The following is a 14,141-nucleotide window of genomic DNA, read 5'->3' as shown; positions in this document are numbered from 1 at the left end:
CTTGTTTTTCTAACTCAGCTACTCACTCCTTAATCTGGTTTTAGTTCATTCTGTTAGAGGAACTGGGAAGTCCTTGAGATTTCTTTTATCTCCTGCAAGCCCTGCAATGAACTGAAACGTAAGTTTTATCACTTTTTTTTTTTTAAAATGAAGACTGCAGGTGTTTATGGTGGAAGGGCCCTCAGAACACATCACTTGTTCCAAGGCAGGAAGGGAAGCTGAGGCTTGGCTCCTGCCCTGCTGCATATATCTTAAAAGGCAGAGTCCAGGGAGTGACTCATTGTCTAAAGTTCATATACTGATGAGTTAGAAAATCTCTGTGACTCAACTGTGTGATAGTAGCAACCTCCTTGACTTCCTGGAGGGAAGTTGTGTCTGCGTTTCAGGTGGCGGGGGCGGGGAGCTATGAATGGACGCAGGTGAGGCTTCTGGTACTTAGTATGTGCACAGCTGACGCTTGTTTTCTTTCCAACTTCCTCGTGACCTAGAATTCCTGAGCTTTGCATTGGTCCACCTACGCAGGCACACTACATCCCAAACAACACTCTAAATTGTGGGAGAAGTAAGAACCCAAGGACTTCCTCCTCTGTTTTTCCCACATTTCCTCATTCCTAGCCAACAAAGACCACCCAAATTAAATTGTATCACCTATTTCCCATTATTTTATGTATTTGTTATAAATAGCAAGATTTACATGTTTATAGAAGTTTAAGAATATAGATAATACGAGTAATTTCAGAGAGCTGAAAAGTACAGAAACTGGGATTCTGAGGGCAAAATGCATTTTTTTCCAACTAGACCACTTTGTTCCATTTGGCCGACAATCTTTTTGTTGCTGTTGTTGTTGTTTTCGTTATTTGACAGAGTTAGAGAGAGAGAGAGAAAGAGGAAGAGAGAGATCTATATCCTGATTCACCATCCCCTCCAAATGGCTGCAAATAGCTGGGCTAGGCTGAAGCCAGGAGCCTTACCTGGTACAAGGGTCTGAGCATCGGGGCCGTTTTCTCATTAGCATGGAGTTGAACTGGAAGTAGAGCAGCCAGGACCCAAGCCAACACCATTATGGGATGCTGGTGTCGCAGATGTTGACTTTCTCTGCTTTACCTCAAAGGCAGCTCTTTTAACTAATAAAGATTAGGATCTGATTTCATTTAACTATTAGGTACAAAATAAAATGATTTATAAATTATTACTATCACAATTTCTGTTCATTACATATTTTGGAGCACTGGGGTTACCATAAAAATATCCTCAGGGAGATATGGAGTTATGTTAGGCTTGAAAAGATGTTTTTCTACTTAAATTCATGACTGAACAACATGTTCCTATTTTGTAATTGAATAAATTATGGCTTTCAAAAATAGAGTTATTGTGAGCCGTGTATCAGACCTCTTAAGTCCTGAGTTGAGGGTATTTACTCAGTTGGATTTTGTTCCTCATTGCTTAGGGCGTCATGCCCAGGAAGTGCTGACCCATTTTTACGGGATTTGGAACATCAGGACCTTTTGTGAGAGAGGCGGCACTGTCGGTTTTCTGATCATAGTGGCACTTGGTGACTGCTCCTAGGTTTGGGTCCTGACTGAGTCACATCTGGGCAGCCCAAGTGGAGGATAACAGGCAGGACTGGAAAGTGGAAGGGAAATCAAAGGGTCAGGACGTAAAAGGTGGTGGCTGATTAGCGCACCGACACTGGCTTAACAGAAACATAGAGGGTTTAGTTTTTAAAAACATCGAAATTTCTCAGGTTAAAATTTGTGGGAAAAGTGACATCTAGGCTATGACGATATTTTTATAAACAAATAAGATATAAGGGCCAGAGTTAGCGTTGAGGCACTGCAAAGCCTCATTTCTGTTCTGATTGACCAATGTTGATACCTTCTCTCCTATTTATTGTCTAGGTGGATTTGAGCAAACATTTTGACTTTTCTGAACTTCAATTTCCTGACTTGTGTAATAGAGATACTGATCTTTGCTTTGCCACATGGTAGAAGAGGACATGTAATGCATACAACACATTGGGCACATAGTAAATAATCAACGGTGATTTTCTCTTCTAGATTATGTATAATTACATATTATACAACATATATAACATTGGGATACATATATATATATGTATATATATATATATATGTATCCTGCTTTGTGCATGTTGTGAGTTAGGTCTGCCTCTGAATACCCCTACTTCCCAATTTTAACTGTTGTTACAACACAGACTTTCAGTGTTAGATAATGTGACCTTTCCAGAGGATGTGCCAGCATGACAATGTCATGATTTGAGAGTGAGGTCTCTCTGAAGAGTGGCAAAACCATATCCTAGGACTGTCACCACAGATTTGTCAGGCAATGAGCACTGTCACTTACAGTATTCGAGAAAAAAATGAAGAAAAACAACCACTAGAATATAGCACTTGCAAATTACAGAGTTTAAGCAAAGCTATGTGGGTAACAGGGAAAAAATAAATGTTATTTAACCAAGGGAAAAACCCAACACTATTCGTTACCTAAGCCATGGAATGAAGAGACAGTTCCAGTGAGACTGAATGAATCGAAGAACAGTGGTCCAGTCTTATACAATTTTGGATACCGACTCTAGTCTGCAGCAATTTTCCAAGAAACTAGCCCCTTATTTTAAGGCAGTCTGCCAAAAGTCAAGTTTGCAGAATGCCCTATGCTTTTCTCTAGTGATATTTCAGGAAGCTATATAGTAACTTGTTACAATTGGCTCCAAGAAACCACGGTTGAGAATTGGTTATGTTGTTACTTTTTGTTTCCACTTCCAACTTAAGAGCAAGCAGAGAAAATCAGAATGCACCTTTTCCCCATTTCTCTACTTATTTTTGAGTGTGTGCCAATACTTCCATGACAATGGTTAACTCCTTTTCTATGCCAAGCTCTGAATAAATTGTCTTTGCTGGGTTTTTTTTTTTTTTCGTTTGAGTAGCCTGTGTTTATTTCCATAACAGGCAAAGATCTGCCAAGCCGCAAGACGGGAACCCAACCCTGAGTGCATTGGATGGCTTCAACTTTTCCTATTTCACAGGACTCAGTGCCTTGTCATGCTTATCTCATCCTACTGGGCTTTTTCTGACTCTACTATTTCTTTCCTTTCGCATTTCTCCAATCCTCCATTTAGCTTTACAGCCCGTTTGGATGATAGTACTAGTCCTGGAAATGGTAACTGCGCTTTCCTCACATCCTAATCTACCTCCTTAATCACTGCTGTGACATGCATCCCAATGAGGCATAGTTCTGTTGTCATTTATCCAACCAAGATCATTAAGTGGGAAGGCTTCAGGCAAGAGGAAAAACTTCCTATGCCTGCTGATGCACCCTTCCCAAACTTGCACAAGAACACGCAGACAAAAAGGAAAAGAAAAGCGATGACATTGCAAATAAGGTTGTTCGTTTTTGTTTTTCCATTTTTTAATAGGGACAGCACAATTTCATAAAAAAAATATTCAGAAACTTCTCAGTGTTTGTCATGAAACCTTAGGAAACACTAACCAATTGAAAAAGGTTTTGCGCTTCACAGGAACCAGGAAGAATTTTTCTATCAACTAGACTCTCTTCTGAAGCTCTATCACTAATGAATGGATGTTAATTTTAGAAGAAAGATGAAAGTTATGAACATATTTTCTACAGGAGATATTAACAAAAGACACACCCAGACATGCTAGAATCAGTAAATTTCATTACTGAATAATACTTGGGGAAATAAATTACACAAAGACATACAATATCAATTGACTAAATAGAAAAACATCCCAGGATATGTACTTCAGGATGTAAGAAGCTCACCGGAACTGCATCTGCTGTCACTTTGACAGCTCTCCGATGGAAAGGTGACTTGTCCGGTGAGTTTTCCAAGTCGAAGTGAAAGCTGCTCCCTCATGCTTCTCACACTTTTTTCCTTTTGTTTCCAATTTAGACCTCATATAAGAAAAAGTATTTCTCAAGCAACATTTTTTTTTCACTAAAATCACATAGAATATGCTCTCTCTTGGTGCACCAGTGAAAACTGGAATTTAAGTTCTTCTGCTTAGCATAGCTGAAATATTTATGCAACGAATATCACAAACCTCCCCTCTTTCCTCCATCAAGGCAGTTGCCTGGAGCCATATAAATATATTGTCATGGCCAAGAAATCTGAACGAAGGATTTCAACATTCTTATCATTCATGTTGAGTGATCTGAATTATTATTTTTGTGTAAATGAAAATAGGACAGTTATCCACGAGCAGAGTTTGTCCATCCATGTCTTTTCTCATCCACCTTCCTAGGAGAATGTTTGAAAGTGTCAGTGGCTGACCCATGAATCAGCAGATGTGGCCTGATTTTGAAGATGAAAAACTATTATTAGAGGACAGTGCATACTTAACATTATTAATGGCATTTTTCATTGTGATGTGACAAATTGTTTATTTTTCTATTATTTGTGTATTCTTAATTTTCTTTACTAAACATACACAGCATTTTCATCATGTTTTATAGAAACATACTTTCTACCAAAATAGAATAAATCCTAAACACTTTAATTGCAGATCTATTCCTTTGAGTAATTTATGGTAAATGTGATAGGAAAATAACTAGACCCTTATAGTACATTTCCATGTGGAAAATACAATAATGAGACTTGTACAAAGTATCATTTAGGAAAAAGTAATGATGGTTCTTGAAACCCAGCAAAGACGCCTCAGGAAAGTCTCTAAAGCTATTTTAAAAGAGAAAAAAAGCTCTTCTCAACAAGCTTCAATATATTCATTTCAAGAACAATGTAACACTCTGCTAATTGTATGTGAATAATTGAAAAAATAAATGGTCTCTTTTAAGCTTGCTTCTAAACTTTAAACATGTTTTATAATGTATAATACTCGAGAAAAATCATTATAACAGATATTTAAATTTGATGTTTGGCAACTTGCCAAGTGGCCATCAAGGTATCTCCCATTACAGAGCTCGTACACCACTAAGTAATCCTGTTACATATTTATACTTATTAGATGAAACCCCTCCAACATTCATTATGAGATGTATAAAGTATAACACAAAAGAGAAACACAAAAGATGCAAGCAAAGGGAGAAAGCTTACAACCTTCGCTTCATGCCTGTATGTTAACATCAACAATGTGGCACTCTAACAGAGAAAGGAGGGAGGAAGGAAAAGAAAGAAAAGGGAAAGGAAAGGGGATACGTGGGGGAAAGAACAGCATGAGAAACTCATTTAACATGGTTCCCCTCTCCCATACGAAAAGCATGCACTGATTTGAGTTTAAGGAGGAGGGCAAAGAATTAAAAGAGAATGAGAAAACAACGGAGACTTTCATTGCAGTGAGCAACGGAACATATTATCCGCACAAGGACTTATGGGCCAGATAGTTGGAGTCCACAATAAAACAATGACCAGCCCAAGGAAAAATATACAATCCCTTCTTTCTGCACACACACACAAGGTATTGAGTTTGCTGTGTACAAAGACTCTCTTTGATTGGTTCTGTCCGAAAGATTTTCCTCCTCAAGGACTAACAAATAAAACCAAAAATAATTGGTAAATATTCCAAATCAAAGCCTCAAAAAATAAGTTCTCCTTTCCAATTTCCTTCTAAATACCATTTCCTGTACTTCAGGGTATAATAAAATAGATATAGCTATGCAGTGCAGTTTTCATTTATTTACATCTATATTTAAATTTTTACCTGAAAAAAATTTATTTTTCATGATGCAGTTCCATAGGCTCAAGGATTTCTCTTTCCTCTCTCCCCAATACCCTCCCCACTCCCTCTGATTTCCCCTATATTATTACAATAGAATAGTGCTTCAGAAAGTCACAAGTCCATCATTCTCCTAATTAAATGTACACTTATTTTTAAAATGTATTTTTTTCTGAGACAAAACTACTTCGAGAAGTTCTGCACAATTCTGATTTTTAACCAAGTCAATCTACTTCTCTCAAACAGTCAAGCATAAGTTTTCTAGTGGGTTCTAGTCAAATTTTCCAGGAGGGGAGAAAGAAAAGCCAAAATTTTCTCTTTCGCCAAGACAGGAAGTATTTCCTGGAGATTAATCACTGCTTTGCCTTACAAAATTCGGAAGGTGGAGAGACATAGTAGATTGTATCATCTTAGGTTGAGTTTGAAATTTTTGGAAATGGTTCTGCTGTCATTTGAGAGAATGTGATGGTGAGTCAAGCTGCGGGTACTCTAAACAAACAGTGCTACCCTATAAAAGTTGACCTCTGGAGAGTAGATCTAAAAGGAGGTAGATCCAGAGCAAGGCATCAAGACGGCACAAAGCCCATCAACACCAACAGAAATGAGGAGTCTTCCAGTCCTGCTACTGCTGTATGTGGCACTTTGCTCAGCCTACCCACTGAATGGAGCTTCAAGGGATGCAGACAGCAGCATGGACCTTCTTCAGGTAATTTATGGAAGGAGCCAGCACTTTCACAGTCAGTGCCAAGTGAGGATGTCTTGTGAGGTTCCACCTTAAGATCATGCCACTCTGTGTGTCTTAAAGCACGCGCACAAGGTATTGAGTTTGCTGTGTACAAACAGTTCAGGACAGAGGGTTAAAAAGTGTTGAATGGCAGTTTTTTGTTTAAGTTAAAAAAAAAAAACTCCACTGCAGTAACAGCAGTGGGGCTTCAGTCATGAGAACACGTGAACAATAGATGAGGAGTGTAAGAACAATTGCTTGCTTTGAAACGTCTCTAGGTACGTTAGTCAAGTGTGATTTTAGCTTCATACTTACATTGCTACTGTCATGTGTAGAAGAAGAGACTTGTTCAAGCTGCTTCGTAAGCAAGGACCTTATGAAAAATATAAAGTAGAAATTTAAAACTTTCACTTGAAATATGCATTTATGTCCAAAAAGTTTGCTTGTTTTGTTTTCTCCTTTAAGAATACAGGATAAATATTTCTGTGTCCAGCTACTTTATTTTTTGGCATAATAAACTAAGCTGGAGAGACAGGCACAAAGCTAAAGTAAAAGTGAGGAATGATTGTAACTGAAGAACTAGATGTAATGTTTATTAAGTAATTTTTTCAGCAAAGTAGGTAAGTATTTAAGCAATGTGCTAAACTTTAAGAAATTTACTGTCAGTATGCTATAGCTGAAAATCCTAAGAAATGATCTAAAAACTGTACCTGTTCTAATAGCAATACCTGGAGAATTACTACAATCTCACAAAAAAGGTGGAGAGTATTTATAGAAGAAAGGACATTAGTCCTATTGATAACAAAATCCGAGAAATGCAGAAGTTCCTTGGCTTGGAGGTGACAGGCAAGCTGGACTCCAACACCCTGGAGATGATACGCAAGCCCAGGTGTGGCGTTCCTGACGTTGGTCACTTCACTACCTTCCCTGGCACTCCCAAGTGGAGCAAAACTCACCTCACTTACAGGTAACGAGTCCAAAGCTGTTTCCACAGAGTTCTAAACTTTTGTGCATTGCTATGGGAAGAGAAAGTGTTAGCTTCCGTTTTTCTCACACAGGATTGTGAATTACACACCGGATTTGCCAAGAGAGGCAGTTGATGCCGCCATTGAGAAAGCGCTGGGAGTGTGGAAGGAGGTGACTCCACTCACGTTCTCCAGGATGCAGGAGGGAGAGGCTGACATCATGATCTCTTTTGCAGTTGGAGGTAGAAACAACAAACCAAAAGCACTTGAAATTTATCTATTTATCTAGTGTTGCTTTATTATAAAAATGTCAAGAGAAATCATAATAACCTATATTTCCAATAAATTTTTTTTTCTATTAGAACATGGAGATTTTATCCCTTTCGATGGCCCTGGAAATGTTTTGGCTCATGCCTATGCACCTGGGCCGGGGATTAATGGAGATGCTCATTTTGATGATGATGAACGATGGACGAAGGATACAGCAGGTTAGTCACTCCTCTATTGGCATGACTCTGACTTATTCTCTTTTTAAATTCATCAAACTCTTTAAGAACCAAGAATACTCATGAAATAATGTGTTACTGATTTTTTTAAATGAATCAGGGATCAGCAGAACATATTTTTTGTTTTTAATCATTATCAAAACTATTTTCAGATGCCTAAAAAGTTTGTTCTCTGAGTTTGTATACACTACATCAATAAATGTTTCCTTAATAATTGTGGATCTTGTGTGATCTAAAGGCCATCAATATAAACAGAAATGTTCTCTTATATCAATTGCAGATACCCAAGGATATCTGCAACTACTAGTGTGGTGCACTGAATTTACATTAAAGTGAGCCCTGGGTGTTGCTTATGCAATTTCCCCTTCTACTTCAGTTTTCAAAGCAGAAGTCAGAATTGAATTAAAGAATCTGAAGTTCTCTAGTATTGGATGCCTAAGTCAATATTTTATTACCTCTAGGTTGGAAATAACAGACTTGTTCTGCTAGAAAGAAATAACCCCAACACAATGTCAAAATTGCTTGGGTAGAAGAATGTCTCATAGTTTGTAACTGTACTTTGGGTGTTGGCTTCCAGAATTCTCAAACATTTTCTGAAATAAGTGACCCTGCACCTTGAAATTCCATCATGATTTATGGTGTAAAAGTAAACACTACCTCTGCAGGACATACAGATTTGAGTTTATCATATTTTAAAACTGTTAAAACTTTTGAATGGTTGGTTTGAGGGTGGTTCTTTAAGGGATTTCAGAATTAAAATGAACACATTATAATGCTTTAACTGAGACTGCAACTTCAAATGTGAACACATTGTAGCAGAGTTTAGCTTTTAATTGACAGATGAACAGAACTATTGACTAATAAGAAAATGGGGGCGGGGGTGTGTGTGATAATTTCCTGCTTAACAACATGAAAAGGGACCCATAGAGATTCCTGAAGCTAGAGAGGGAAGCAATTGGAGGTGACCAGATACTTTAATTCACACATTGATCTCAAAAATGAATCTTGAATACGCTTGGCTTCCCTTTACTGAATCAGTAAGACACAAAAAACCCTGTGTGGTTCCAGGATATCAACAAATATAATACATAGCTGATGTATGCAATGTGTATAAATAAAATGCTATTTTTTTTTATTTCTTAAATAGGAACCAATTTATTCCTTGTTGCTGCTCATGAGCTTGGTCACTCCCTGGGTCTGTTTCACTCAGCCAACCCCGAGGCACTGATGTACCCAGTCTACAAATCCTTTACAGACCTTGCCCATTTTCGCCTTTCTCAGGATGACGTGAATGGCATGCAGTCCCTCTATGGTGAGTTATGCTGCAAAAATTAGGCATTGTGGCTTTGCAAAGATGGTCACTAGGAAGCTTTGAAATGATATATGAAGCACTTGTGATATAGCTCATAAACACCTGGTTTATGTTGGTAAAACTTATAAAGTGATACAGGCATCACCTAACTTCTAATGTTTGCATACCTGGACCTGTTGCCTCTAGGACCTCCTCCTACCTCATCTGATAACTCTGTGGTGCCCATGGAACCCCACCCTCCAGCATCTAGAACACCAGCCAAGTGCGATCCAACTTTGTCCTTCGATGCTGTCAGCACGCTAAGGGGAGAAATCCTATTTTTTAAGGACAGGTCAGAGCAAAAACTTATACTCTTCATATCTGATTTGGCCTACAGCGCTCAGAAAGAATCACAAACAGAAACTTGATAGAAATTGTTTAGACATTTAAGACAAAAACATTCCCTCTGAGCTCTAAGTCATTCAGATTTGCGGCTGCCCCTTCCACATTTTCCTAAGATGATCATGTTCGTTTTTTGAAAATTCAGGACGATTTCTTTCTATTCCTGTTTGCATTGCTTGTTCCCAAATGGGCTGAGTCATGTTACTCAAAAGATACAAGCAGAGTTTAGAATTAGAATCACACTTTTATCCCTTAAAAATCATACCAAAGTAAACACTATAGATAATTAATTAATTTATGGGCTGTTTGATAAATGTACACATGCTAAAGCATTCTAACTACACAAACAGAAAGTTAACAGTTTTAGTTCACTTCTTATCTATATTCATCTACAATCAAGGTGCCTTGCATATCTTTCCAGAACTTTCCTGGGTTTATGCAGGAGTACATTTGTACAACCCATCACATGCATGTGCATATTTTCTATAATTTCGTAAGGTATAAATGATGGTATGGCACAGATGTCAGTTTGTGTGCATTGCATTGCACTGGGTTGGTTACTTTGCATGGAAGGATAACTTTCCCTTCACTGAAGAAATTGCTCTGGAACTCTGTGGCAGAAGAGCCACTGTGACATGTGAGGGAAAAGGAAAGATGTTTTCTGAAAGGCAATATCCCTTGCCATCCAGCCTGAAAGATGAAGAAACAGACGACAGGTAAATTGGGACAGTAAAGAAAAGTGAAAGACTATTTTTCAACTCACACTTCCTTCTGTATGTATTTCAGGTATTTTTGGCGCAAATCCCTCAGGATACTTGAACCTGAATTTCATTTGATCTCTTCGTTCTGGCCATCTCTTCCTTCAGGAGTGGATGCTGCCTATGAAGTCATTAGCAGGGATTTTGTTTTCATTTTTAAAGGTAATTATTATATAAATCTTTCTTTAACTTGCCGAAATAAACCCTCTGGCAAGGAAATTGAATATGACTTCACTTTTTTCCAGTATATCAAATTTTGATTGTCTCTGCAGCCACAGAAATAGTGAAGAAATAGCCAGGGCAGTTCTAATTTTATTTGTATTTTACATATGAAAAACCACAGAGTAATATACTATGCAGAGTTTTATTAACTTTCAAAAATTCTATATTTATTTTCTATTTATTTGAAAGGCAGAGAGACAGAAAAAAAAAAACTAGATAGAAGTCTTCCATGCACTGATTCCCTGCCTGCACGTCTACAACACCTGGGTCAGACTAAACCAGGAGCTGGACCTGGGAATGCAGCTGTCATCTCTTATGGGTGATCCAAGCATTTGAGCCATCACCTATTGCCTGGAAACAGGAAGCTGAGATGGAGACTGGGGCTGGAACTTGAATCCAAACACTCTGAAATAGGGTGCAAGCATTCCAAGAAACTTTTCACCTGCTGAGCTAGACACCCATCTCTGCCCACTTTTAAATTACTTCATTTGACCTCTGTTAATTTGGTAAATCTGCAAACTTTTGTTAACTGCCCACTATGAGCTAGTTATTAAATCTAAAATTCAGGCATCCTCTTTACAAGAATCAAAGGCTAAATTTTAATTGCTATAAATGCAATATTATTTTTTTTAAACAGGAAATCAGTTCTGGGCCATCAGAGGAAATGAAGTACAGGCTGGTTACCCAAGAAGCATCCAGACCCTGGGTTTCCCTTCAACCGTAAGGAAAATAGATGCCGTCATGTCTGATAAAGAAAGGAAGAAAACATACTTCTTTGTGGAAGACAAATACTGGAGGTGAGATTCAATAGGAATTTCTTTTTGTAGAGTTAATTATAAATTTTTTTTCCATCTCTGATAAACCCTCATTTCTACCCCTTCGATCTCTCAATAGAAGGATGGGGCTGAAGCAACTACAGGGGGAGAGCTTACTGTAAAATATAGCAGTGGATGATAATAGGCATTCCCTGAGCTCTCCTGATTCGGAGCCCATGAAGAGTGGGCTGGCACTGTTCTGTGTTGTGCCTCCTCTGCCTGGATTCCCCTTCTCATGCATCCACCTCCTCAAATCCTGCCCAAGTTCCACTACCTCCATGACACCTTTATTCCTTAACTTCAAGCCCAACTGGGCTCTTCTGAAAGAAGACACCCCAAAAATCCAGGTGACAATTCAGCATCGCTTTCCCACTGTCTTGTGCAGGTTCTTGTAACTCTGCTCATAATCTCAGAGTGTTTGGCTTTACTGACGTTTCACAGGTCTCCTTTGGCATCACTCATAAATCATCTGTGCCCGTTTAAAAGATAACAAGCAGCAGACCTCGATTTTGCAAATAGAACTCAGGACTAACAGGCAGGTTGATTTCTAAGCCGTCTGCCCAGACTTTGAGGTATCGGACAGACCATAGGTCAGCAGGGCCAAAACAAAGTTACTGCACTTCATTTCTCATTCTAATCCCTTTGCCTATGTAGTTGTCGCAGAAGCTTAGATGAGGTGACAAGAGCAGATATAAATGGGATAATTATGGTGGATAATTTGAAAATGTGTTTCACATTAATGATTCAAGTCACTGATGTATGTGTCTGCTCACAGCCTCATGTTTGGAGACAGAAAGATGATTAAGGTGCTTTCTGTTCAGACTTAAGAATTAATTAATTAGATGCTGCTGTTGTAGAGTAAAGGGAAAAGCCACTGTGCTCAATGCTGGCATTCCATATAAGCACCAGTTCAAATTCTAGCTGCTCCACTTTTAATCCAGCTCCCTGCTAATGTGCCTAGAAAAAGCAGTCCAAAGATTGCCCAACTGTTTGAACTCCTACTATGCATGTATGACACCAGATGGCACCAGTCTTGGCCATTAAGGAATGAGCTAGCTAGAAAGTTTTCTTCTGCCTATCCCTCCCTTTGTATCTCGACTTTCAAATAAATAAATATGCATCTTTTAAAAAGAATAATGAACCCCTGCCAACTCGTGACATCCCCTTGGTCCTCATGAAAACATGGTGCCCTAGTAATAAATTCAAAGATTTCTTCAGTGTTGAATGTGCTTGGCATTTATTCATAGTACTAGAACAGTTTACCAGGATTCCACTCTGAATCCAGCTATTATTTAAAAAAATTTTTTTTGTAATGTTAAGCTGTGTTTCTTGCACTTGGTACAGGTTTGATGAGAGGAGACAGTCACTGGAGCCAGGCTTCCCTAGGCTTATAGCAGAAGACTTTCCAGGAGTTAACTCAAAGGTTGATGCTGTTTTTGAAGCATTTGGTAAGACAATATCTATTTTGTTGGCAATAGTGCACTTGAAATGTTTTCCAATATCAGATAAAGTAAGATCATTGAAACGATTATTAATAATATGGTTTTCAAAACCAGTCCCCTACCCAAAATTTCAATTAACTTACATTTGTACTAATTACCGCATATCATAAAGATAATTAACACAAATCTGTTTTATATATGCATATAAAGCCAGAGCTCTCAAGTGTCGCTTCCTCACATCTCTCGACCTTTCAGATTATCATGTTAGCATAAAAACCCCATCTAGTGGTGTGGCCAGAATTAACACTGGTTGCCTAGCTTTGTCTTCCATCCTGTTCTACTGCTACTATGAGTTCCCAAGAAGATCTTCTATCTTTCCTGAGTAGTAAGTGCTTACTTAAAATTTAAAAAAATATTTTTCCCCTAAACTCAAAGAGAAGTGGGAAGAGGTGATGATCTTTGCTGAAAGGTAAGTGGTCACCACATTTGCAGGACATTGAAAGGTCCCTGGGCATCATTTCAAAGTTCTTGTGCTTCTCTGGGCCACATTTGCCTGTTGGGTTTCATTGAAGAGATGAGAAGGAAGAATGTTAGGAAGAAAGGACGTAACAGGTGATCATTTCCAGACAAGCAAAGGGTTTCTTCTGATTTGAAGTAACCTAACAATGCTGCTTTTGTTGGGAGAGGAGTGATGGTTCCCTCCTTTTTTTGTTGAGTTGCTTTGGGCAAGTTTCTGATTCTGTCTAAACCTCAACTTGCTTATTACTAAAATGGAATTAGTCAGCACACAATGTGGTTATATAAATAGATGAAAAACAATTGTCTAAATGTTAAACATTGCCCCTGGCACAAAGCAGAACTCTTTAAGCACATTTTAGTTTTAGTTATCCTTTTTTTTTTTTTTCTAAATTTTCCGTTTCCAGATTTTCTTGTTGAAAAAGAAAACTCACTGTTTCCCTTGTCTATACCTGGCAGGATTTTTCTACTTCTTCAGTGGATCTTCACAGTTGGAGTTTGACCCCAATGCAAAGAAAGTGACACATATTCTGAAGAGCAACAGCTGGTTTTCTTGTTAGAATGGACATGTAGAAGGCATATAGCATGGACATTTTAAATGAAGCTAATTGTTCAACACTTGAGTCACTGTGTACCAAGGTGGTTCACTTTCTCCAGCATATGTTGTGATGGAAAACTGATCTGAATTATGTATCTAGCTAGTCATTCATTTCAAACTGCAATGGCTGCTTCATATGCACACTGTCACATGGAAGGGAGGGGAATACTCATGGACAGCAAACAAGTGCA

General features: G+C 38.3%; 1 protein-coding gene across 1 annotated transcript; it reads left to right on the top strand.

Moving 5' to 3' along the window:
* Positions 1-6,312: 6,312 nt before the first annotated feature.
* LOC121154267 (stromelysin-1) lies at positions 6,313-13,912 on the top strand. Its single transcript, XM_040977229.1, has 10 exons — positions 6,313-6,417; positions 7,158-7,402; positions 7,494-7,642; positions 7,763-7,888; positions 9,054-9,218; positions 9,405-9,549; positions 10,386-10,519; positions 11,217-11,376; positions 12,739-12,842; positions 13,812-13,912. Exons 1-10 carry the CDS (start codon positions 6,313-6,315, stop codon positions 13,910-13,912), a joined length of 1,434 nt encoding a protein of 477 aa, XP_040833163.1.
* The last annotated feature ends 229 nt before the right edge of the window (positions 13,913-14,141 follow it).

Source organism: Ochotona curzoniae, unplaced genomic scaffold (assembly GCF_017591425.1).
Source record: "Ochotona curzoniae isolate NIBS_2020 unplaced genomic scaffold, NIBS_Ocur_1.0 contig_2723, whole genome shotgun sequence".
Lineage (NCBI taxonomy): Eukaryota > Metazoa > Chordata > Mammalia > Lagomorpha > Ochotonidae > Ochotona > Ochotona curzoniae.
The sequence above is the reverse complement of the archived record's forward strand: the minus strand, read 5'-3'. Positions and strand labels throughout refer to the sequence as shown.